Source organism: Cololabis saira, chromosome 14 (assembly GCF_033807715.1).
Source record: "Cololabis saira isolate AMF1-May2022 chromosome 14, fColSai1.1, whole genome shotgun sequence".
NCBI classification, from domain to species: domain Eukaryota; kingdom Metazoa; phylum Chordata; class Actinopteri; order Beloniformes; family Belonidae; genus Cololabis; species Cololabis saira.
In genome coordinates this window covers 22,253,102-22,278,974 of record NC_084600.1, presented here as the reverse complement: position 1 = coordinate 22,278,974, position 25,873 = coordinate 22,253,102, and the positions used below count along the sequence as shown (strand labels likewise).

The following is a 25,873-nucleotide window of genomic DNA, read 5'->3' as shown; positions in this document are numbered from 1 at the left end:
CTTACAGGGATCTATAGATTTACAGATCTATCTAAACTGAGACTGTCTCCAGTTGGAGAGTCTTCCAGATACCTGGGTATTGAACTGGAGAGCAGACCAGGCCATACATATTCAATTCAGTTCAGTTCAATTCAATTAAAAACAAGACTGACAACTAAAAAGCAACATTTTATATTTCACTCCAGTATATGAAATAGTTACGTCGTTCCGTGTCACAAAACATGGGAATTTTACAATAAAAGCTAAAAAAAAATTATAACATTACTACACTTGCTAGACTCAGAAATATGTGTCTATTCATGTTGTCTGCCTTTTAAAAACGTTACACGTCACACATGACAAAATATTATGCAAGATATTTAAGTTGAATGGCATTATTAAAATATATATAGTACATAATAAACTTACTGTTTTTATCCAAGGCTCCAAAATTGTTGTCTGTCTATTTTCTTTGCTTTTCCAATCCTGTTCAAACCAACGTGGTCCAAAACTCTCCGTTTTTGTGTTAATTGTCATCATAGTCATTTAAAAATGCAGGGTTGGACTTGGTAGTGGTTCGGCATAAAAACTAATTTACTTGGTTTTAAGTGGCACAAAGGGAACTTTAGCACTTTATTAGCTCAGAGGCTCCCCCTAGAGGCCAGGAGGTTCAATCGCTTTTGCAAAACTGCCCAAGAAGATATACTCTTTTTTACTTTCCTGTTTCACGACTCTTTCATTTTTCCTTCCCTTTTCTTACTTTCTTGATTCTCTTAGTCACACTATAGTTTCGTTGTTGCTGATGTGCCGTAAATCAAAATGCAGCTGCCAAAAGTTAAAGTGGGTCCAAAGTGGGAGTCCAAAGTTACTTTAAACTATTTTTGTTGATAGAAAGGACAGGAGACCGCGAGAGCTAGAAATCACTTCGTAAAAGTAATCACATATTCCTCCACATGAAATTGAAATTGATACTTTAACATGAAAAGACAAGGAAACTCATTAATTATCCTTTAAATATAAATTAATACATTGTTATAGGTTGGTGACAAGTTGCTGTAGACAAAACAAGCAGCGCGTTCCCATTTCAGAATTTCTGTGCTCTTATTATGACACAACTATGTCTTCAATATTTAGACAAATGCAACAATTAAACGTTTTGAGAATGGCTGCTTCTATAATTTTCTTTAGGCATCGTGTTGTGGTACCAGTGTCAAAAGCAGTGATTCAAAGAAACTAAACAAACAGATGAAGAAGCTGGCTGTGTGCTGGCGGCATCTCCGGAGGTCCTTGTCCAGACTGCTCAACTGGACAACACTACAGACCTCCTAGAATTGATTAATGAAACAATGTCTGCTTGTTCAGGGTCTAAAATAAGGACCAGGGGCCTCATTTATAAAAGAGTGCGTAGGATCCATACTAAAAGCGCACGTGCGCCCAAAAGCCGAAAATGGCGTGCGCACAAAAAAATCCGGATTTATAAAACTGTGTGCACGGACACTTGCACGCAATGTTCGCTTTATAAATCACAGTCCAGCTGGAAGGTTGCGCAGGTGAGTTCGCCTCATATCCCGCCCTCTACACGCCCACTTCATACCATAAATGGTCAATGCAAACTACATGATAACTGTATTTGCATATAAATGAGCCTGCTGAGCATGCGCAACGGCTTCCTGCAGCCTGTTTCTGCCGCGCGTCAGGATGAATGAGACGTGTCGAGCCAGGCAACCGTGCCACTAAATTTTCGCCAGGAAAACGACATTATTTGGTGGTCACAGTAAAAGTATAAATAGTATAAAATAAAGCGAGTGAGTGGCAGAACCATAATTTATGCTTTACGCGCGTGCGTAAAGGTTTCACGCGCGCGTAAAACTCATATATATTTTTAAAAATCTGTGTCCCTTTAGGGGCTCCGTAGAGTGGCCCGGCACTCATTTGTTCTGTCCTCAGTCACTCTACAGTTGGAAGCGGTGGGTGACGAGGAGGTTCCCGGCACGGCGTGTCCTGCACCGCGGCTGCAGCAGCAGCAGCACCAGAGCGATCTGAGCGCTGACGCTGAGCTTCAAACACAGAGGGACACGATCAGCGCTATTATATTATAAGTCTGATATGTGATGACATTAAAAGTAGGACATGAATCTGGCTTAATTTGACCACCTCACCGCCTGCGTCGCCAGTTCCCCATATCTTCAAAATGTTCGTGCACTAGGGTCAGGCCAACCTTTGCATAGAAGTTGGCGTGCGCATCTTTCAAGCCCTGTTTTGTGCGCAAGCAAGCTTTATAGGGGCCTCATTTATAATTTGCCTTGCTTGTGTGAATCTATGTTACAAATAGGGCTTGGTCACCAAGGTGCATTCTGGGACGCGGCGGCCGTTGTTTACAGCCTCTTGAGTTTAAACAAACAGCAGTGTAGTAGCAGCGTAATAGCACCAAGTGAACAGACGGAGCACAAAAAAAGATGTTAAACTGCTGGAAAGGAACTGGAATTTACCGGGATACCTTAAACAAGGAAGCCAAGGACCGGTATATGGAGAAAATAATGATTATTAACGGTTTGGATCCATATGAAATCCCTACTAAAGAGTGGAGCTCCTCGTCGGAGCTGAACTCTTTAGTAAGGACTTACTGCCGCTTATCTGCACAACCCACGTCTTAGGCTACCTTGTTTAGGAATGTTTGGCAGCTGCTTTGGTAAACGTTTGACTCGCCATGTGTTTCAATAAATTAGTATAATAGTACAACATACAGTAAATGTCTTGTATTACTCTTACTTTTTTCTTTTTTGACTGCTATATTATGTGGAAGAGGCATGAGCAATATTTTTGTTTTCCTCGTGGGATTATTTTTTTCCTCTGCAGCTACAAATAGAGTTAATATTTTTTCCTCAATAAACTAGTTTTATCTGAAGATTGGGGTTAATCGCACCGCAGAGAGCTGGCCAGCAACTGCGTTTAGCTCGAGAAGTGTGGAATAAAACCCGTGTGAATGATTCAACCCCGGTCTGTGTGAGTGTTTGTTTGTGGTTTACTGTGGAAGGTCATGTTTGGTCGTCTTACAGCCGCGATCCAAGCGAGCTGACGACTCTTTCACTCTGTTATCTCAGATACTTGGCCTCCGTGGTTCTGCCTCCGAGCAGGAAAGCGGTGAAAAGTTAAACCATTAGCAATCTTTTCCCCACGTCTGTTATGTGTGGAGCTGCTGCAGCTACAACACAGCAACAGGTTACCATGGTTTACAGAATAACGGAAAGTAACGATTACAAGTACCGGTAGGCTAAGACAAAACGAAGAGGGAGCACGTCCTTACACAGTGCTCAGTGGTCCGAAGAGCAGCTCAGGTAGCCTCCAACAGGGCGGCTCCGCCAGGTGATGACGTCAAGACGACCAAGCCCTATACACAATTATTGAAGTATTTTCCTCTTTTTTGTACACAATTAAAGACACCTAATAAATAGGATAGGAACAAAATCATGGTCTCTCTTTCGTTAAGTAAAAGTATATTAACTGACTAAAAGGTCAAGTGTCATCAAAATGAAAACTGTCGCATAACATTTTTAAAAACTCTAAACCACAGGCTGACAGAAGGGATGCTGTACGAGAAATCTACTTCACTGTTTATTTGTTCTAAGATTTTTACACAAATAGGCACAAACTTGTAGCTTATACCACCAGGCGATGACAGGTTGTTCTCATGTGATCTTGTAATTTTCCAATAATATATATATTATGTATTTTAGATCAAAGCTATTCTATGGAGCAAATCCTCTTCTTACCACATGGGGGCAGCACATCACAAGACAGTTAATGGGTTAGCCCCCCAGGGTATGTGAACGAAAGTGCACCTTCAGGGGGGCAAAGTGGTAATGGGTATTGCACATTAGGTGCATTAGTGGGGATTCCGGGTCAACCCACCAGACAGGAACCTCTAACAGGACCGACCCCCTTCTCAGCCCCTTCAGCCGGCCGGTCTCCATTACACTGTAGCGCCACACAAGAACTGTTGACCACACAAACAATACAGCTTACCATGTGTGCATTTTTTGCTGTTTGCAAACACTGGAGCAAAAGAAGAAACAAGCACACAGAAAGGTTTTTTTTAAACATACATCTGTGATTGAGATAAAAAGAAATACTTGTGCTGGACCTCTTCATCGAAGTAAAAACCCAACAAGGCCTGAACTGAGTCGTTGGCCCATCTATCGTTTTTCCTTGTAATCTCGATCTTCAACAAATGTGCTTGCAGCTAAATGTTTCTGGTCCAAATGGGTCAAATGAGTTATTTCACGGGAGAGGGCTGAATGTAATCTACAAAATCCCGATCAGCAGAGACATCCTGCCAGGTAGTTCCTGTAGGCCAATCTGAATACCTCTCCTTGTACAGGTACATTTTTCATCCAGTGAAGGCTCTCAAAGGCCACTTTTGACTACCCGGAGACCTGCTAATGGAAACCCACCTATTACAGTTAGTGGGTCTTTCAACCCATCAGATTTATAGGCCCCCGTGTGGTCAAAATTGGTATTACACATGGCCTTATGTAATAGTCACAGCAAAAACTAATACACATGTCCTGCATTAAATTATGGCTTCATGAAGGTTAAAATATTTAGTTTATATTAACATTAGGAAAGTTGCTGATTCAAGTGTGTGTCTGTGCAGCCTGGTGTCACCTGATCAAGAAGGTCCAATAAACTGACATAGCTGTGCAGACAAACATGAATAACTTCAGTCATGAATAGAAATTAATTCATCTAATTTTACTCACATTAAACAACAAATTTGCTGTTTAACTATGCAGTCTTATGAAATTACAGGGTGTTTTCCCCCAGGTCATGCTACAACCAACACTTTCTAATGGTTGTCTGTAGAATAAGAAAACTGAAAGTGCTTCATCTTTTGTTTATGAGCCTTGTGACTTCATCACTGTCCGATGCTGACTATATTAAAATGGAAAATATGTATTATATCTGCCATTTAAACTGAGATTAACCTAACTTTCATCCTGTGGATGTAAACTTGTTGCATAATCCACAATACTAAATTGTCTTTTTTTGTTCAAATATACCACATAATCTGAAAATACATAAATAAATCTTGTTTTTCAATATTTACAGTAAAAGGACATTTCACCATACAACACATGATCCAATAATCAGCATTAGAGACAGAGATTCTGTCAACCTCCACACAAAACACACAGCAGCAGAAAGTGCAACAAGGTCTGCCATGAACTCGTTGACACCAGCGCCTGCAGTAGCGCACGCTCCCGCTAGATGGCGACACCCTGCTTTAAAAAAAACCTCCCAGAGAAGCGAGCTGGGTCATGAAAGCAGATTATAAAAATACTCTCAAATTACATTCTGGAGCATCAGAGTTTGGCTTTTCAGAACAGCCGAATGGAGGACAAGCACTTCAGAGTTTCCAGTTCAGCCCCACTGGGTGAGGGCACCAGAGTGTAACAGAGGACTCCCTGATGACAGATGGACTCGCAGCACTGAAGACCAGCAGATGTTTTGGGACCCTGATCTGATCAGCAGTACAGACCCAACAACCCCCAGTGTTCCAGATGAAGCAAAAACACTTCGAGATGAAGGCTGGAGGGAGGGCAGAGGGGAGGAAGAGAGATGGGAAGGGGGTGAGTAAAACTGGGAAATTAAGTGGGGGGGGGGGGGGGGGGGGGGGGTTGTCAGAGAAAGTGAGAGTGAGCGAAAGAGTGGGGAGAAAAGGAAAGAGAAAGAACTCAGATACGGGGGAGGGAGAGTGTTTTTATCCTCATGTGCACTCAGTCAGAGGGGTCAGTGAGTGCGATTGTTCCTGGTCTGCCTGTCAAAACAGTGTGGCTACCACAGCGCCCATTCATCTCCACCCCACTCTGAAATGCATGTGCACGCAAACGCATACTAACACGCTCACATGTGCAAGTGCAAATGCATAAGTAGCCTGCAAAAAGTTTTCACTCCCATCAAGCCCTTAGCAACAACCCAACAACAGCATCAACACGGGGTTTAAAGAGCTGCGTCACAACAACACCACCATTATTCACTGCGTGCGGGTTTGAGCTGTGGCACAAACGTGCACAGACTAGTGAATAACTGGAGTGTAGAAAGGGTCACGCAACTTCTCAAGAACAGTCACACACAAATTCTGCCTTACCAGGTAGAGGAGGAAAGTGTGCAGGCCGGTGCCAAGACCCACTGATGACAGGATACCCAGGCCAACCCAGTAGGCGCACCACAGTGTCTTCTTTTCCATGTAGCGCACATACTGCAGAGGCCAGAGAGAGGGACAGTCAACCACATGGCAGAGACACATGCACAGTGTGAGGAAAGCAAGAGACAGGGTGGAGGGTGGGAAGGGGGGCACAGTGTGAGGAGGGGAGGGACAGACTGAGGGAGAGAGAAGGTATGAGAGTGAAAGCGTGCAAAACCGAGGGCACTTTAAATAGTGAAAGAACACAAGTGAGTGGTAGAGAGAGAGAGGAAGAGAGAAAGAGACCTTGTGAGACAGGGGTTGTTGTTGAGTTTAGAGGACAGAGCTGTAGGGTAGGAGTACACAAAACACCAAGAAGAAAAGCACCATTATTCTTTCTGGTGGCAGACAGCTCTTATGCAACTGGTAAAGTTAGGCAAGCAAGATCTCTCTGTCTCTCTGGTGCTGTATCACTATCGCTCCATCACTCCATTTACACCTCCTCCCTTGAGCCAGGGCAGGTTGCTCTGAGGAGGAAGGACCGAGTGTGTAGATTACGGGAAGAGGGGAGGGGATTAAAGGGTGGGGGGATTTAACTCCATATCCCAGGAAACCTAGTGGAATAAAACAGCACATACTCCCTGTCTCTTCACTGCCAGAGTGCTGGGAAGTGTGGGGCCAGTCATGGGCAATTGTTACGTGTAGTTACTCAGAAGTGATTACACAACCCGCGTCTCTGTACAAAACACTAGAAAAAAATAAATATTTCCTGGCAGCGGACTCTAAAATACTACAGCCAAAACAGAGCGTGGAGACAAAAACAAAGCGGCTGGGCTCTACTCAGAGCTGGACACAAAGTTTGATGTAGTTTACAGACTTTACTCTTGACGTAAGACATAATAGGCAGGTAAAACAGAACTGTGTGGGAAGTTAATAATTAAACTAATATGATGAAGGCACTTCTACGCAAGCACACACCTGTTACAGATTATGTTATTCAAGAATCCTTTTATAACCCTTACAATAAAACAGATTGTACTTAAATAACGTGGAAAAATGTCTTGGGTAGGATGAAGTCTCTGGGATAAGCCAAGGACAAACATCACTTCCTAAACCACAGCTACACTGTAATTCAGCCCAATCTTGAAAAACACTAAACACTGGAAAAGAAACAAAAAGGTAGAGCGCTTTAACACCATGACTACCACAAAAACAACATTTGACGAAGTATGAGCCCCTTACAAGATCCTTACAAACTCTCTGACCTCTGCAACGCCAGCTTCTGATGCCTATTATGACATCTACATCCAATAGTACTAGAGCATGCAGTCACCTTCTGATGTGCTCCTTCAATACGGTAGGCAATACAGAGCAGGATAAGGAGGATCAGCAGGCCAAACACAGTCTGCCGTTGTTGCCAGAGCCTGGGAGGAGGAGAAGAGAGTGAATGTAGACAAGGATGTGAAGGGGAAGAAGTAAATACAATATGAGGAAATTGTGGTAAGGGAGGAGAAAATGTGTAGGCAGGGAGGAAAACAAAGATGAGTAATCCGGTAGTAAGACTGGGGAAATATATTTGAAAGAAAAATAAAGAGAGAGAGAGAGAGAGAGAGAGAGAGAGAGAGAGAGAGAGAGAGAGAGAGAGAGAGAGAGAGAGAGAGAGAGAGAGAGAGAGAGAGATCTGCTGGAGAGAAGTCAACAATTCCTTCTGAGTGTGTTAAGGAGCACCGAAACCTAAGTTGAATTCCATTCATCCATCCGTCCATCCATCCATCCACCTATCCATCCATCCATGCATCTATCCCTTTTCATCCTATTCAGGGTCACAGGGGTCTGCTGGAGCATATCCCATCCCAGGTTAGAGGTGAAGTAAATCCTCGACGGGTGACTGGTCCGTCATGATACCACACCTGCACAGTTCCCTCACATTCACAAAGTGCTTTATTAAAAACGCCTGAGCAATGCAGCAAGTCCTGTACAACTACTCTGCCATAAATGTTTCTGTTGTGCAAAAGTTAGTACCCCCTCTCTTAACTTAACTTCTTTGCGTGTGCTTGTTTTTTGTTGTAAAAATCTTCTGATTGTAGTGGAGTGAAATATTGTGCAGATATAACTTCAAACAAAGAACAAAATATAACCCTTTTCACTGTGACATTATTCACATGCTTTGCTGGTGTGTCAACACAGTGCTGAGAGGGAAAGACTAACACTGAAATATCCATTATGTATATTCTGGTGCTGAGACAGTAAATTACTATTTACAAATAGATGTACTTTCAGTTAGACTGATTTTTTAGAATTATTTTTCTAACATAAATCAACGTAATGAGATTCCCAGGACCTGCTGGAGCCTGAGATCTCTGTCCAGAAAAACGCAGTCCTAGAAAAAGCAAGCTCAAACTCTCAGGCCTGTGGTCAAGGACTTGGGCTTGAAGTGGTACGTATTTATGCATTTGGTAACAAAAATACGCTGTGTTTATTTGTCCATCGTATTACCACAAAAGAATAAATAAATTGTTTAAATAGTTTCATACAAAAACATGACTGTAATCTCAAAAAGATAATAAATCAGCATTACCTGGATAAAGTGATGCCAATACAACCCCACCTACTGATTGCATAGTTGTATTATTATACCCAGGATTTGTCTTAAGTCGAACTTTTGACAATGATTTTGTTTAAGTGCTACACTTGGATCTGTCTTCCTGACACCAGTGTATTTATTCCTGTCCTAGATTCCAAAGACCTACACTAAAGCAACCACAAAGGAAAGAGGAGAGGCGAGCCATCGCAGGGGCAATCCTTTCTCACACAAAGTACAAACTCGACTCACAGGAACATCGTCACAAAGAGAAAAAAAACTATAATGTACCAAAATGTACCTGGACAAAAAGGGAACGCTCAAACACAGACTACGGCTCGTAAAATAACCATTGGTTTAAACATATGGACGAGAAAAGGGCTCACAGATTCCCTCTGGCAGTCAATCCCTGTTATCTTAACTCCCAGGGTGATAACACTAAACACATACTCCCGAACTTGAAGGTGGTGTCTGTACAGCACAATATCTACTACACTGTGATGTTGAGAGCAACAGCTCAAAAAACATATGCAAATCTTAACATACTCTGTGACTGGATGTATTTCTTAAAGGGATAAAGCTTACCCTAAGATCAGATTGCTGGACCAGAGACTTAATGCAAACTTGCATTCCTTCATCAGTAAAGAAAAACTGAAATATTATGAAATATAGTCATGAGTCTAGAATAAGAAGAATTTAAAAAAAATAAAAATAAAAAAAAAAGGCTGCCAAAATGAACACTGGTGGGTCAGAGAGCAGTACTGATGCAGTCCTGCACCAGCCACATGGAAGAGCGTCTTCTTCGTTTCACTGGGCGCACGGGCAAAATTATCATATGCAGACGATGTGGGACCTTTAGATATCTCGAAATCCAACATCTAAGTCAGCTGAGAAACACCTGGTAGCTTGGTATTTCAATATCCAGAAGCAGATTGTGATATCACAGCTAGAGATTGGTAAGACACAACAGAGGTGCTACGGCAGGGAGAAGCCAGTACTACACATCAACATCCCCACCCTCAGATATTGGGCACTAAGCCCCATCGATACGCCCTAATAACCTGAACACAAGCGTGAGTTGTAGACAAAGAGAGGAAGAGAAAAAGTGTGACACAGCTGACCTGAGATGCAACGTCATAGCTAAGATCCTGAAGAGCCCGATGAATGGGAAGATCCAAGTCCAGGTCATCTACGTACCGGTACACTCACCGGCCACCTTATTAGGCACACCTGGTATACCTGATAAAGTGTCTGGTGAGTGTTTACGCCCTGCCAGTAACCAGGTGCCCCACCGGCGCAGCAGCCTGGCCACTGGAGGAGATGGTAGTCATGAGATACGTAACGGATAATGCCCGACGAGGTGTACATTAACATAAATATATGGACGAAGCAAAGTCCATATATTTATGTTAATGTACACCTTGAAGGACATTATCCTGCTTATACCACAGTCACTTACCAAAAAGATAAATATGAAATCAGTTATTCATGCTTTAATGTGTTTTCAGTTGAAATCATTAGTTTTATAACAAGCCACAGCTGAGCGGCTGAACGGACTATTTAATCTCTCGTCTGCAGCCGTTGGAACCTGGTAAGTTACAACGTTTTTTAACAAGCCATAACTCAGTTTCCTTGGTAACACCTGAGGGTCTGACTAATACCTGGAACAATCACTGCCGTCCCATAAGGTCCTTATGCAATGGACACAGTGTTGATTCTCCAGTAACTAGGACGGACCAGAGATACTACTTAACAACACTGCTTCCGACACAAAGAAACTCCTGTGTGGAGGATTTCACCCTGAGTCCAACACCATGAGACTCTTTATGAGTGAGGGGATTAGTTGACATGATCCAGAATGAAATAATAAAGATCGTGCAATACATCCAGAAGAAAATGGTCCCTAATGATGAACTGCTAACTGAATAATTAGGAAGGATATCCAGTGATGAGGAAGAAGAGAAGCCAATGTAGGGTGTGTATGGGTTTGAAGTCCCAAAGCCAAAGTGGAGATTCCTTCAAGAGTGGTGGAGAATGAAAGAGCAAAGATCCTGTAGGACTTCCAAATCCAGACTGATAACCTGGCGATAGCTGACCAATGAGATGTAGTGGTGGTCGACAAACTCCAGAAGAGAGGAGTGGTGATAGATATAGCAATCCCAAGGGGCAGCAACATCAAGAAGGCCGAACATGAGAAGCTGGAGAAATACCAAGGGTTGATGGAAGAGACAGAAAACATACAGAAGATGAAGACAACAGTGATGGGAACCGCAGGATTGGATCTGTGACCTCCAAACTGGGGGAGAGAATCCAGCAGATACTAACAACATGAGAGGTCTCGGTCCAGATGTTAGTAGTCATAGGAACAGTAAAAATACTGCGTAAAGCCGTCAGGTTCCCAGGACTCTGGTAGAGGACCTGATCTGGAAGAAGCCAACAGACTATTGTTTTTTCTGTTTTATACCATGAAAAACAAATGTAAAATCTGCAAAAACTAACCGAATTATTCCAGTTGTGCATAGGTTCTAGACACTTTTTGGATCTAAATAAAGTAGGAAATACTAGGAAAAACAAAGTCACATGCAAAATTTCACAAACATGAGAGCAGAATAGCCAGCGTTAATGCTAATTTCACTGGTTTTATAAGTGAATTTAATGAATATGTTAAAACTTTTAAATGTATTGACGCTAAAAAGAGCAACAAGGTTTTTCAAATATATAACGATGTCTTCAGGGAAATTTATCCCTCCCTTTTTTCGGAAGTCATTCATCCATTCAATGTTTATTTTGTTTTTTATGTATGTTTTTATCTTTGCAATTACCATTCTGTGCACGTATCTGTACTGTTTGTACATAGATGGTTCAGTTACATTTCTTAAAAACAAAGTTGTTGCTATGCACTGTTGCACTTCAGTAATTTCATGTACTAATTGTACTCACATAGCCAAAATTACTCACAGACTACAGACCAGGCCTTGTTCCAGTTCCTTTATTTTTTAATATGTCACAAGTGAGACTAAAGGAAGACCAGGCAAGACTTTACACAGTTATGTATAATATATTGAACAACAGAGGAGCAAAGCAACCACTTTTCTAGGTCTCTATTATCCGGACGTGACAAACTTGTAGTATATCATATGTGGAGAATGTCCACAAAAAGTATACTTTTAGTGGACAAATACCCCCATAAAGCTGTTTTTAACTCTGGAAAAGCTTCACTTCAACTATTTTAAGTACCTCTACCTGATTTAAAATTGCAGGGTTTCCATTAATTCGATGTAATTAATCAATTAGATTTTCTTGATTCGCTTGTTTACATTTTAAGAGCCACAGCACAAGGACTCCCTCTACATGTGCTACAAATCACAGACCATTTTTAAAGATATTCAAAATAATCCCTGTGCGCTTGTATGCTATAAAGCGCTCACATGTATTCAAGGGCGGCAGTTAAAACGCCATGTGTTTTGAATGTTGGGTGAATAGCAGTTTCTCTCAGTCAGCACGCTGCTCGTGGTGCTTGTGGTGAGCCACATCCTCTTGTAGTTTTGGAGTAAACAAGTTGTCCTGACACAATTTACCCGCAAAGGCCCCACCGAGAGTACACGCTGACCTTCTTCTGGGCCCTTTGTGTCAACAAAGATTATTAAGTGAGTTGAAGACTTATTGTACAGCATGTGGAATGTGGTGTCAAGGCAAACTGTGACGTCGTCTGGTTTTACGCTGTTGTTCTGTGAGTGGAGTAACTTGAGTTTAGGAGGTGGGAACACCTTTTTCTAATCTTAAGGTACTGAGGGATATGGATTCATGAAGAAAATTATAAGAAAATCCTGAGATGTGCTTCATTAAAGGGATGTGAACGAGTACTGACGTGTGAGGGTGACTGAGACAATCAAGGTCAACTTCTGTCTGGTGCTGTTTGTGTCTTTTCTAGTGAGGTGGAGTGTGAAGAGAGCATAATGGATTTTTTTTCATACGTTTACCTCAGAATGGCTGCAGCGCTTCAACTTTTGTATGTATATAAAGCAGATGTTTACAAAACCTCACCATTACACAAGTATCGGTAGACAAACAATACAAACTAAAATAACTATTTTTATGTTGATTTTTCAGTCAAACTTAAAACAAATAACACTTTACTCTTTAACACTGATCACTCTGGATAGTTTGAACACGTTTCCTAAATGCTTATTTTCCCAGTTTGCACAGCATATCCAGTGAGTTTAGCCAACAAAAATCCAACCAGTAATTCTGTCGGTTTTCAAGATTTATGACGCATTTACCGGGGATGCCTTCCATCTACAAGAAAGCCGAGGAATCATCTGTTTGTGTGTGAGTGAGTGCCGCTCTGCAAAAAAAAGGCAATATTTTGGGAAGGAGGTCACTTCCCAACCTTATCCTCACCTCCCAATCCACCCTCGGAGGACTGCGAGCAGCTCCAGGGAAAAGTAATGGAGTGTGAGCAGAGGTTTCTTCCACAACACAAGGCTTTCGCGCTCCTCCATGTCTTCCCGCTTCCTCTGGCTCATCGAAGGCTCCGAGTCTAAACACACACACATACAGATAAACACAGGTACAAATTATACATTTCAATAATAGATACACAGAGGAGCCATTGCAACTTTTAAAAAACATATTGGCACTGATGCACAAAAAGAATGATCTTTAACCTGTTTAGACTCAATGTACCCTTCGCAAAGAATCTACTAAAACCTGTTTTGTTTAGTTTTTTGGGGGGGTTATCTTCTGACTCATACATATAATAATAAAAAAAAAAACAAATTAACAGCTTAAAATGTTAATCACTGCCTTACTGTTCATCAACATTGCACAGATTTTAAGACAAACACCTAAATGTCACATCCGGCCTCAGTAGATCCAACATGTATATGATCCGTTGGTCAGCTGTATAATTGTCACCTGTCCACTGTCCATTTTTCTCCTCCTTGACACCGTGACGCCTCTGCTCACTTTCAACCTCACACTCTGCCATTTTTTTCCACCTTCAGGCGATTCCTGGAGAGACGAGAGACAGGCCCTCAGCTCAGCATCAGGCACGGTGTCTGCCAAACTGATTCCAGTCGAAAAAACAAATACAGACTCCCATGCAACCCCAAACCCTCTCAGACTTCTCCGGATCCACTCCCACACACCAGTCAGGCAGAGTTCCTGCTCCTGCATCCTACAGTACATGTTACCGGTGACTCGATCTGGCCTGTGCGTGTCTTAAGAAGCATGTTGTTGACGCTGCAAGCACATACAAGTCTTGCCAGTCCGGCTATGTTTACACAGCCTTAAAAGTAGATCTCACATGGATATCAAGAATTTCAGGCCGTGGAAAGAATGGAAATATTCCATGCGTAAATAGATGGGCAATCACAGAGCACCCCATTAAAGATAACTCCCTCTCTATCCGGCAACTTAAAACACACTTTAAGAGATTTGCAACAAGTTAACCAAACCAACTCCAAGCCAGGTTACACAGAAATCAGCTTGGTGGCTTTGACGTATCTTGATAAAAAAAAGATAAAAAGTGCTGCACATATGCTTCCACCTTGGCTTGACGGTGAGGTTAAGAGTCTAAGACAAGATTTTATATTTAGTTTCCTTACTGTCCCACTATAAAGCCTCTGATTTCCCAGGAATCTGTCAGTGGACGGTGAGACGCCGACTCTGACACCGAGGTATGCAGCTCACCATCTGGTGGAATTGTCAGTTCCTCATGCAAACACACTAAACTTAAATCCTCCACCCTGTGCCCTAGGTTTGGACCTCTAGCTCCAGTCTGGAACCTCTCACAGTCACTGGGTTTTGAGGCTGCAGACACTGCACCTCACTGACACCATAGTGGAAAATGCATCAACTTTTGAAAATGTCAAATATGTCAATAAGTCAATATGTCTCTTTTAAAACATCCTGGAGTCGAGTGTATGTATATGATGCTTCTTTAAAGGCCTCATAATTAAAATGTCTTTTGTAAAGCACGTTTGGTTGTCCGAAGCGACCACCAAGTTAAACTGAACTTCAAGATAACACAACCCCAAATCACTCTTTCAGTGAGCTGTTCAAATCTGTGAGGTGCTGTGACATCACAGACCCAGATAGGATTCAAATTATGCAGCTTCCAATTTTTATTTCCATCTCTCTAGAAGTAAAAAATAAGTAAAAAATGTGGTTGAAAAGGGAACCTTTTTGGTACTTTAAACTTGACATTTCATTTCAGACCTAAGGAAAATAAATCAACATTTGATAAAAGGATCATAATATGTCTCCTTTAAAACCTCCTGGAGTCCGTTTGAGGCATTCCGAGATTTCTTCCATGAGTTTAGGTTTGAGAATGATTTGAGTACTCTGTGTCCACCAGTGTTTTCCTGAAGGACATGTACACACACATGTAGCTTGGAGGCGGCAATTACTGTTCAGTCAGGTTAATACAAGTATCATGAAGAGGAAAATAAATATCCTCACAGACAATTAGACTACAGGGCCTTTGGAGAGCTGCTCTTGGCTTTCTCTGGGAACTGCAAACACGAGCTTTTCATCACAGATGTTAAACCTGAAAGGCACGCACACAAACACACATCTAAACTAATCCTTAATATACCCTGTAATTTGTTCTCATGTATTGGTTACAACAATGCATTGTGCAACACAAGGGCTCTAGATAGGGCATTAATGTGAAAGGTCCTTGTGATGGAATCAGTTCAGAAGGTGCCAAACACACATCTCAGCTGCAGGTGCACAATATGTGATTTATGCTCCAGAGCACATTTAATAAATTAAGATTCCGTTGCTATCTTCGTGACCAATGTTGGTAAAGAGTTTCACAACAACACTCTCTTGTGTGAGACACAGTAGCGCAGCACTGCTCCAGCAGTCGATTGCGCAATATTTCCTACCAAAACAACACAGACCAGCACGAGGGACAAAAAGGGGCTCAACACACAGCACATACACTCCAACATGAGAAATTTGATCAGTTGCAATTAGTTCCCACATTGCAAACAGAGAAAGCCACAAAACAATGGAGAGAGGATATAAATTCACAAAGTGTAAAACAAAGCAGGGGCGTTCCAAAGCACCAGTGTGGGTTTTAGCAATGTATTGTGGAGAAAGAAAACTCACCGTTCAGCTGATGCTTCATCCACAAGCAGCTCTGGACTCAAATAAATGCTTGTGGTGGAGCCCTGTTTGCAATGTAGGGCAACAGTACACTACCCATGAGCTGCATCACAACTTGAGTGCAGGGTGTGGTGATGAAGGGGGCCAGGGGAGATGGAGGGGGTTGATTGGAGTTCTGGTTCAGGGGTGACAGGGGAGGGGGAAATGACAGAAAAGAGACACAGAAAGAGGCAGAGATGTCATCATTTGCCTGGTAAAAACCCCAAGAGAGGCAGTCTAATTAAAGACCTATAAATAAGTGGATCACTTTCCTGGATCGCACTTCAAACACTTCTCAGCCCTCTATAGGTTTCACAAACAGAGCAAGTGACTGGCGTGTCGTCAAAGAAAGCTCAGGGAATCTGCAAAATGACCGCAGGTCCTCACACTTTTCAGGTCATAACCGCAGAAGACAGCAGATGTATAATAACCTGTTTGAGTGCTTCAAAGCATTTAACGTTCCCCGGCAGGCCCCACGATGGAGGCTGCGCCTGACCGAGTACTGAGTACAATCACAATTCAGCCTTTCTCAATTACAGTTGACTGGGGTCTTTATATATTTTACAGTAGATACTGAGATGAACTGGTAACGTATCCAGGACGCACCTCTGCCTTTCACCTGAAGAGAGCTGGCATAGGCTCTAGCAGAACGCAAACAGGTAAAAACAGACGGCTGAATATACCTATTAACACATCTGTTTTCAGGTACTACATGGGTATGTGACATACATGTCCATGTCAGCAGAAGTTTATATTTTTATTTGTTTTCAAAACATGACATACCTCAGCTGGTTGCCTATAAAATTGCACCACTGAAGACATATCAGTTACATTTTGCTGGGTCTTGACCTGTAATATTGCTGTTTTTTTAGGTCATAGAAGAGATAAATTGGATTTAAAACAGAGTGTGAGTCACAGCTGAGAGTGATGGAGAAATGAGCATAAACAGGACACTGTCTACATATTACACAGTATGTTAGAAATTCCAACGTACTCTGCCTCCACCTGGCTGGGAATACTGGCATAGTTGCATGATCTGATATAACTCTGCAGGATATAACTGCATGTACAGGAACAAGAATAACTCTGCTCTCTCAGTTCTCAGCCAGCTGGCTTCACATAGTTGTCTCAGTTTACTGCCCAGTGTCAGCACATATTCAGCTCACTATCTGTAGGATCCATGTTGGCAGGGGACTGGAGTACCTGTTATGTTATTTATAGTCATTGATATGGATATATTGATACTCTTTATTTACCCCCTTCCACACAAAGACAGCTAGGCTTCAGCAGACCCTTTAAAGAAAGAAGTGGGTATAATGGATGGATGTTAATTTGTTTTTTTTTTTTTTTTTTTTTCAAGGTTTTCTTGTTTTTTTAAAGAAAACCTTTTTGTTTTATCAGCTTCCGTTTACATACTATAGCACTTGAAGGGTGTTCTCTATAGGGTGCTGTTTGTGAAGCGGCTCACGCTGAAAATAAAAGCAATTTTGTTACATTTATCTTCAAACAATGTTTAAAAAAGGTGTGTGTAGTTTTGACAGTCACTTTTTAGCACATGTATAACAATATTTAACTTAGAAATATGTCAAATAAATAAATATAAATATATTATCACTTTATATTTTCACTTTATTTGAGGCCAACTTAATCTGAAAATATGTACATTAGTAAATGGATCAGATTTACAAGGTACTGTGACATCACGGACGCATGTGAGAGTATAATTGTCCAGCTTGCCGTTTAAGTCTCTGATTTTGCCTCATAGTGGTATAGAAACTACAACATGAATCCAAAAATAGTATAAACTGGGACAGGGGGAGGACTTAGATCAAGGGTCTGACTCCACCCCTTAAAGCCAACATTATTACCAAAGCTGTTCAGTCATGTTTGAAAAAAGAGCTTTTGGACTACAAAAGCTCTTTTTTTCACTGAATGGTCTTGGACCAAAATACATGGTTGATCTGTTAGTTCCCTATGAAGCTCCCAGACCCCTGAGGTTCATCTGGATCTGGTTTGTTGTGGTTCCCAAGAACAAGAACCAAGCAAGGTGAGGCAGTTCAGTTATTCTGCTCCTCACCGGTGGAACAAACTTCCTGTAGACCTGAGGTCTGCTCCAACTGTCAGCTCCTTTAAATCAGGCCTAAAAACATTACTGTTTACTGAAGCGTACTCCTAAATTAAATACTTACCTGCTGTACTCTACTGCCCTTACTTTTAACAACTTGTGATTTTTATTATTTTACCTCTTTTCTTATCATTTTATTTAATTGTATTTGTTATTTACTGTTTAATTGTGTCTTGCAGCTTTAAATGTTGATGTAAAGCACTTTGAATTACCTTGTGTTGAATTGTGCTATATAAATAAACTTACCTTGCCTTACCTTACATTCTTTTGGTCTCTCCATTATTACCTTGTGATATTGTGTCAAAATGTCTATCTTTATATTGAATTTATCTGGGAAGTCTTTATGAGTTCCAGCTAGCTCCTCAGAGGTTTATACATACCTGGCCCTGAGGACAGAAGCTCCTCACTGACATTGCGTCAGTGAGGAGCTGTTACAGATGCAATACAGTTTTTAATTTTAATTTTAATTTCTATCTGACTTGAAAAAAAAAATAAGTCAATTTCCAGTGTTTTATTTGTTTGAGCACACTTCTTAAAAAACATAATAATACAGAAATGGTTTAATTTGCAACTAAATTTGTAACTAAATAACACGTCATTGTCCTATCTGTGACGTCATTTTCAAGCGACTACAATAAATGAACCTTCCTTCATGTCGTGAAAACGTCGAACAGATCAGGTATTAAAGTGATTCTCTGTGAGATTACGTTCAAACTTGGGTTTTTAAGTGTTTGATCGTACGTTTGTGTGTTTGTGGAGCGATCTGGTGTACTGAGGCTGTTTTACGACGCTCGTAGGCGGGAAGCAAAACCGGCTTATGTTAGTTTCACGTGTAAAAGTTGGTGAGCTACCTACAAAGTCTTCCATAACAACTATATACGATTATATATGTAAATGTGTATATATATATATGTGTGTGTGTATGTATGTGTATATATATATATATATATATATATATATATATATATATATATATATATATATTACTATGTAACAAGACTTTGATCAGAGATGTTAACAGGCTGAAATGTGTTCAAATTACTTTGATATAACCACTTGTGAGTTTTAGCTGTCTTGCATTGGACAACAGACGTTTCTATGACAACTGCAGATGATGCATTAAGTGTCTCATCAGTGAATTAACCTGACTCTTATGATACTGCTTTTGAGATTTCAGTAGTAAGTTGCATTAACTTAACTCTTTTTTTTTTGTTAATTTTGCAGGTTTAACAGGATGGATGTGATATATGGTCCACTGAGCTTGGGTGCAGCAGCTGGGCTGGGTTGTGGGCTCCTCCTTGGTTGGCACTTTCGGGCTCGATTCGCCCCAATATCCAAAAGCGTGATACAGGCGGTGGGCAGCGGTACTGGGGAGGCATGCGTGATGGGAGAAGGCGGTGAGTTCAAGATGATCCTGGTGGTCCGAAATGACCTAAAGATGGGCAAAGGCAAGGTCGCTGCCCAGTGCTCACACGCTGCTGTGTCAGCTTACAAGCAGGTCCAACGCAGGAACCCAGATCTACTCAAACAGTGGGAGTACTGTGGCCAGCCAAAGGTGGTGGTGAAGGCCCCTGATGAGGACACTCTCATTGAACTGTTGAGTCATGCCAAAGAAGTGGGACTTACTGTCAGCCTCATCCAAGATGCAGGAAGGACACAAATTGCACCTGGGTCACGCACCGTGCTGGGCATCGGTCCAGGCCCAGCTGATTTGGTTGACAGTGTCACTGGAGACTTAAAGCTGTATTAGAGTTTCTGCATCCGTTTCCTTGCAGTTTGAAAGTTTCTGCAATGCAAAGTTGAGCAACCGTGAGCTGCTTTAAACAAAAAAAACAAAAACAGTTTGGAAATCATTTTACTCTTTATAAAGTTGTCATGATGTTGTTTGGTGGATTTCTTTACTCTGGTCAGTGAATGTACCATAAACAAATTAAAACATTTTCACGCTTCAGTTCTCTGTATAATTCTGATGCACAAAGTATCTGAGTTAACTATTACGATTTTAATTAGACTGACGCATGTTTGCACTACGTCAACTATTACGTTTTCAAGACAGTAAAACACAGTTGCAGGTTTTATTGAAGGCTCCACTTGACTGGGCATCACTGCCTGCTCAGTTGCAACACGGTTTGATTGTATGTGCTACTGTTTGCTGAGACATATAGTTGGATCTGCTTAACAGAAAGTTTCCATAATTACCCTTGTATTTTTAAAATAAGTAGTAATATACTAGCTCCAGGTTAAAGGATACATCTCTTGGGATTTTCTGCAGAGCTGAAGTATGCATTTTGATTTTACTTCCCCTTTTCCTTGACTCAATGACAATTTGTTATAAATTCTGATTAAAGAAATGAACACTTAAGTGTAAGAATTCTGCAAAGTTGGTGCAATTACAAGGAGTTTATTTTTAGTTCAGAAGCCCAAAATGTTCAATATCTCAAATATTGGATCCTTGTATTTCCTCAAACGACTTGTCATCTCCCCTTTCCTGAAAGTTACATTCCCACAATACATTTAAGATGTGCTGTTATACGGTTCAAGTCTAAAATGCTGACTGCACATCTGTTAATTTGATTCAACTGTAAAAGAAAAACTTCTGGAAGATCTTGATCAGTTAAATGTATTGTAAACTTCATGGAGGTTCCTCGGTTGTCTGGAAAAAAAAGCTCAACCAAATTACCTCATATCCTCCTGCAGAGGGTGCTAGTGCTGCAGATTTTTGTTGAATGAATCTGGCATCAGAAACTGATTAACAATCGACTTGAGACCTTCATTTTATATACAAACTAAATTTCACATTACATTCATTGCATTACACTCTTAATGTGTTATATAACAGCATGATAGTAATTAAAGTGGAGTTTCATCTTGAACTAATGTGAAGATCCCTCAGTGCAGACCTCTTGTGTAAACCAAAGAAAACATTCACTGCAGAAGTTACATCATGAGTGGATTTATAAGAAACATCACACTGTTGTTGACAAACAAGAAGCCTTTATTTTTAGTGGAAAACAAAACCGCTGTTTCATTCATTTTGATCCTGTATATGCACAATCAAGTATCATAAGTGCACAAATTTAAATCTAAGGTAATTTAGGTAAGAATATAAGGAGTTTATGGTGGATTTTCTGTATACACACAAGCCTTTGATTAAAAACTTTAAACCTCCACACGTGTTTCTGATTTGGATGAGCACGTCAGCTGCAAAACTTAAACGTGACCAACAGGACAAAAGGAAAAGGAAGAGTGGAAAATAAATCGCCTGCACACTCAGTAAGTGACCTAAATGATGCAAAACACAGCACGAAGAAGGGGGCATGTTAGTCACACAAACATGTCTGCAGTCCCTCCTGAGGTGGAATGGTCCCACGTTAGAGCAGTGTGTAAAGCACATGGAAATGTTTTCTGATGGGAAATTAGTTTGAAGACTTCTGCATAGGCTTTGCTGGAAAGAATCAAACTTTCCGATAAGTCGTGTGTAAAATGCTCTCTGGTCTTCCTTCACAAACAGTCCTAAAGAGTGAGATCCTGACTAATAAAACGTAGTGTTTCAGGACTGTGGCCATGAAAGCTGCAGTCGGATGTTGCAATATAAAAGAACACGACAGCGGTTTTTGTGTCTAAATATACAATAACTGAATGCATTGTACAGCCAGACAGGAAGCTGCACAAACATGAAAGACAGGTTCTACATTAATTTCTTCCGAGTAGAGTGCAAATCAAATGCTTCAGATCAGACCTTTTCTTTTTAATCTGAGAAGAGAACTGGCTCTTCCCACAAACCCCCCTCCCACCCCCGTGAACATAAACCATTTCCCATTCAAATAAAATAGACATAAGAAAAATTAATCTAGTCAATATGGAATGTGAGAAAATTACTCTTTTTGATTCAATCTTTTAATCTTTTTGTCAGCAAAAATAAAACTGAGTCCTTCATGACAGTTTGAAAAAGGAAAAAAAAAAAGAAAACCAAAAAAAATAAGTCAGTATTATCCCCCTGTTCCATGTAGATGGCAGAAAGACAATAATGGCGTGCTGAAGGACAGTGGGACATGGATGGATGTAGCTCCAGACTGGTTGTGGAGAGGAAAGGGGAGGGGTCTTTACATGCCGTAGCCAAAGCCTGGCTGAGCTGCTGGTTGGCCGTATCCTGCGGGGGCCTGGTAGCCGTAGCCGTAAGCTTGCTGAGGGGGCACAGGTACGCTGGGACCCGCCGTCAGCATCAACTGGGGTGTTCCTGCAACAGACACACAAACACAAATGCTTTCATGTAGCTGCTCATGTTTTTGTAGATCTTGTTTTTAAACCCATGTAAAGCTGAACTTGCATAATTTTTCCTGATTTCCAGTTTTCAAAAACCTTAGCCGAGCAAACTATTTAGGCTAAATTAATTAAATGTCCACTGGCAGAGGTTCATAAAAGCCCTCAAAGGAATGTTATCATTCTTACTACTGACAGCATCCTACGCTTTAAATTGTGGTTATTTGACATAAGATATCTACATCAAGCCTTACTATTCTGGGACTTAAACTTTAATAAATTAAGTCCAGGTTTATGACGACTGCAAAAACAATCTTGGAGAATCAAAAGCAGCGAGAAGGAAACTGCTCTTCTAAACAATACTCTAAACTCTAAATAAGCATTAACACATATTCTCAGCCCTTTCCAAACCCACCCCTTGGACCTCAGCATTGGATGAAAAAAAAAAAAAAAATTGATAATGCAGAAAAACGGATACTACAAAGATAATAGAACAAAATAAAACAAAGGCAAAACATAATATCAAAAACTGGACAAGGATAGCTGCACCAAGGTAATCTATGTCAATTTTAAATACATCTTTCAAGTTTAGCCTTAATTTTATCTGCTGCCATAAACCAAAATAAAATATTTTGTTGTTTTGCATTATGGATTCGGGCTATAGATATTTCCAGGTAGATAATTTCAAGGAAGTTCAGATACAAATGGGAGATGTTAAGTGTGTGTGGTGGTTTCCATCTTACTGCAATTATCTCTTTTGCTGCTGTTAGGCCAGCAAACAAAATTCGTTTTTGACATAGTGAAGTATTGATTGTTTATAAATTATTTAAAATAAGTGTTTGAGGGTTTATTGGAATATTCTGTGCTGTTATCGAGGATAATGCAGTTGCAACCTGTTGCCAGAAGTTTGCAACAGGTTGGCATTCCCAAACCATGTGCATGAAGGTTCCCGGTTTATTCTGAAAGCATAGTGTACAGAAAGAGCTAGCCAGGATCTTCATATGGTAAAGCTTGCGAGGTGTTAAATAAGTTCTATGTACAAATTGAAAATGAATAAGCTGATGATTTGGGTTTCTGGAAGATGATATTATATTGGTCCATACTTCATTCCAGTTCAAATTTGGGTTCCAGTCAGGTATATCCCTTCTCCATATTTTACTAGGGCTAAAGGTTTATATGACATTTTTGAAATATATTGATATATAGTTGTGACCACGTCCCTTGTTTTTAACTTGTCTATTAGCTCATACAGGGGATGTTCGGATAACTTTACATCATAAGGTACACCTTGCGCCTTAAGTGCAGCCCTAATTTGCAAGTAGAAAAAGATGATGTGTTCTGTAAAGTAAAACTAAATTTTATATCTTGAAATGTGCGCAGGCCATTTTCATCATAGATATCACTATGTAGATGAATTCCCTGAACTCTCCATTGTGGGAATTGGATGGGTCTACCCCCAATTCGTAGACTAAAATGATTAAAGATCGGAGTGTTTAAGCGCCACTGAGTTGTAAAGTTACATAGCTTTTCCACAGAATGCCAAGTTGAGATCAAGTGAGATATAATTGAACCAAATTGTAATTTGCACATTTTAATTGGTAAATTAGATAATAACACCTCTCTTGGAGACCAAGGATGCACTGTTTTCTTCTAAAGAACGCCACGAGACATTGGCTGTAGGATTAAACCACGTAGTGAGTGGGCGAAGGGAAAAAGCCCAAGAATAGAATTTAAAATTTGGCAATGACAATCCTCCGTCCCTTCTATTTCGCTGGAGAGTAGGAGTTTTTAATTGAGGCCTCTTGCCTTTCCAGATAAATTTGTTAATATCTTTTTGTAATTTTCCCCAACTTCCCGCTGGGGGAGCAAGAGGAATCATCGAACTTATAAAATGAACTCTAGGTAGCACATTCATCTTTATAATAGCTATACGAGCCTGTAGTGAGTTTGGTAAATTCATCCATCTGTCCAAATCATATGTAATTTTCTTAAAGACATCTCCAAAATTGTTTTTAACGATAGCCTCCAGAGAGGCATATATTTAAATTCCAAGGTAAGTAAAATGATGCACTACCGGTAATGCGAGAGGCAAGTTAGCCGCCACACTAAAGTTATTTGAAAAGTGCTGATTTCTGCCAGTTAATCTTAAAGCCAAATTTTTCAAAAATAGTAAGCAATGGATAGAATTAATTATATCCTCCAAAAATAATATGTCATCAGCATATAAAGAAATAGAATGTTGAGTATTATGAATCGTGACAGGACAAATATTGTCAGCTTGACGCACTGCTTGAGCCAACGGTTCAAGTGTAAGGCAAATAAAAGTGGACTTAAAGGGCAACCTTGTCTTGAGGACCTAGAAACATCAAATAAAGAAGAGCAATTTTTCCCTGTCAAAACCATTGCAGAGGGATTAGTATACAAAACCTTGATCATTGATATGAACCCCTCTCCCAATCCCATTTTCTCTAATGTAGACCACAGATAGGACCACTCTAAGCGATCAAATGGTTTCATTGCGTCTAAATACTCTGATAATCTTGAAGGACCGTTACCATAGACGATGGGTTGTGTCTCCGTTGCCTGCTCCTCTTCTTTTCTTACAGACTCTGAGGTTTCAAGTTTATCTACCTGTATTGGAAAAAGAAAAAAAAAAAAAGATGAAACATAGTCCCAAAAAATAAACAAATAAGTGACATGCTTACATGCTGGATTTTACAACAGAAATAAATACACTCCAAAGGTTTAGGGTCCTGATGTTCAGATTCTTATTCAGATATTTAACCTATCGTCAGCATCAAAAAATCTGGGCACAAGGGAGCTGGGATTCCTGGATTCAGTCTGGAGGAACCCAATCATAAAGGCCTGGGGCAAGTTGTACAAGATGCTCCAAACCAAACAGCCTATCTGGCAAGTTCCTTAAAAACCTACGTTAGAATCCACATGCACTCCTCATGAAGTTAGCTGTAAGTCTAAACCTTTAAAAGTTCAACATTTTGGAACTGTGTTTTTTTTTAGTTTTATACAAGAAAGGTAGGAATTAAAGAGTGTGCGGATTTCTCTCGTTTGTACTGATTGTAAATTACTACGCATTGTTTCTAACTCTTTTCAACTTCAGGCAGCAAGTCGGATAAAGCAATAAGCAACATGTAAATATCAAGTCCTGAGATGTGAAGCAGCAGCTGGATGAAGGTTATACCTAAAATAAATAGTGGTGCGGTCCTGCTTAGGGGTGCAATTCACATCTCAACCACATACTGTATATGGTCATTAGCCAGTTTGTCCACTTTTATAAACATCAACTGTTGACTCGCTCCAAGCAGACGGTCTCATGCAGAGTGTTACACTGCTAGTCATAAATAAGCTGCAGCACTGAGATGAGGTGTGGTGAGCAGAGGAAGAGCGTGACTCTCTGGCCAGATGCTCCCTACAGCGCACAGACTCCAGCAGGCCGCCAGGCACTACCAAGATGCATGTTCACACATGCATCCTCCAAATTCTCAGACATTTAAACACACACCTTACAGAGCACATACAACTTTATATTATAAAAGTCACGTGAGGAAATGCACTTTTAAAAAGATAA

At 40.6% G+C, this 25,873-nt stretch overlaps 3 protein-coding genes across 3 annotated transcripts in view; 1 reads left to right on the top strand and 2 right to left on the bottom strand.

Annotated features, from left to right (window-relative positions):
• Positions 1 to 13,758, bottom strand: part of LOC133460347 (vacuole membrane protein 1-like) — a 58,316-nt gene extending 44,558 nt beyond the window's left edge. The window contains exons 1-4 of the mRNA XM_061740969.1: positions 13,662 to 13,758; positions 13,146 to 13,284; positions 7,497 to 7,587; positions 6,128 to 6,238 (exon numbers count right to left, since the gene is read on the bottom strand). Of these exons, the coding sequence (XP_061596953.1) occupies positions 6,128 to 6,238; positions 7,497 to 7,587; positions 13,146 to 13,284; positions 13,662 to 13,734 (414 nt within the window). The 5' untranslated portion in view covers positions 13,735 to 13,758. The remainder of the gene's footprint in view (positions 1 to 6,127; positions 6,239 to 7,496; positions 7,588 to 13,145; positions 13,285 to 13,661) is intronic.
• Positions 13,759 to 18,641: 4,883 nt separating this feature from the next.
• On the top strand, positions 18,642 to 19,978 carry ptrh2 (peptidyl-tRNA hydrolase 2). The gene is made up of 2 exons (XM_061740165.1): positions 18,642 to 18,706; positions 19,252 to 19,978. The coding sequence occupies exons 1-2, from the start codon at positions 18,666 to 18,668 to the stop codon at positions 19,775 to 19,777; spliced, it is 567 nt and encodes a 188-aa protein (XP_061596149.1). The 5' UTR covers positions 18,642 to 18,665; the 3' UTR covers positions 19,778 to 19,978.
• Positions 19,979 to 21,001: 1,023 nt separating this feature from the next.
• cltca (clathrin, heavy chain a (Hc)) overlaps positions 21,002 to 25,873 on the bottom strand; it is a 36,045-nt gene continuing 31,173 nt past the window's right edge. Inside the window, exons 29-30 of the mRNA XM_061740164.1 lie at positions 24,843 to 24,918; positions 21,002 to 22,264 (exon numbers count right to left, since the gene is read on the bottom strand). Of these exons, the coding sequence (XP_061596148.1) occupies positions 22,131 to 22,264; positions 24,843 to 24,918 (210 nt within the window). The 3' untranslated portion in view covers positions 21,002 to 22,130. The remainder of the gene's footprint in view (positions 22,265 to 24,842; positions 24,919 to 25,873) is intronic.

Bases quoted from the DNA above. Each gene is read 5' to 3' on its own strand.
- ptrh2 (XM_061740165.1), top strand. From the start codon at position 18,666: ATGAACCTTCCTTCATGTCGTGAAAACGTCGAACAGATCAG. The intron at 18,707-19,251 runs GTATTAAAGTGA...TTAATTTTGCAG, and splicing joins GAAAACGTCGAACAGATCAG to GTTTAACAGGATGGATGTGA.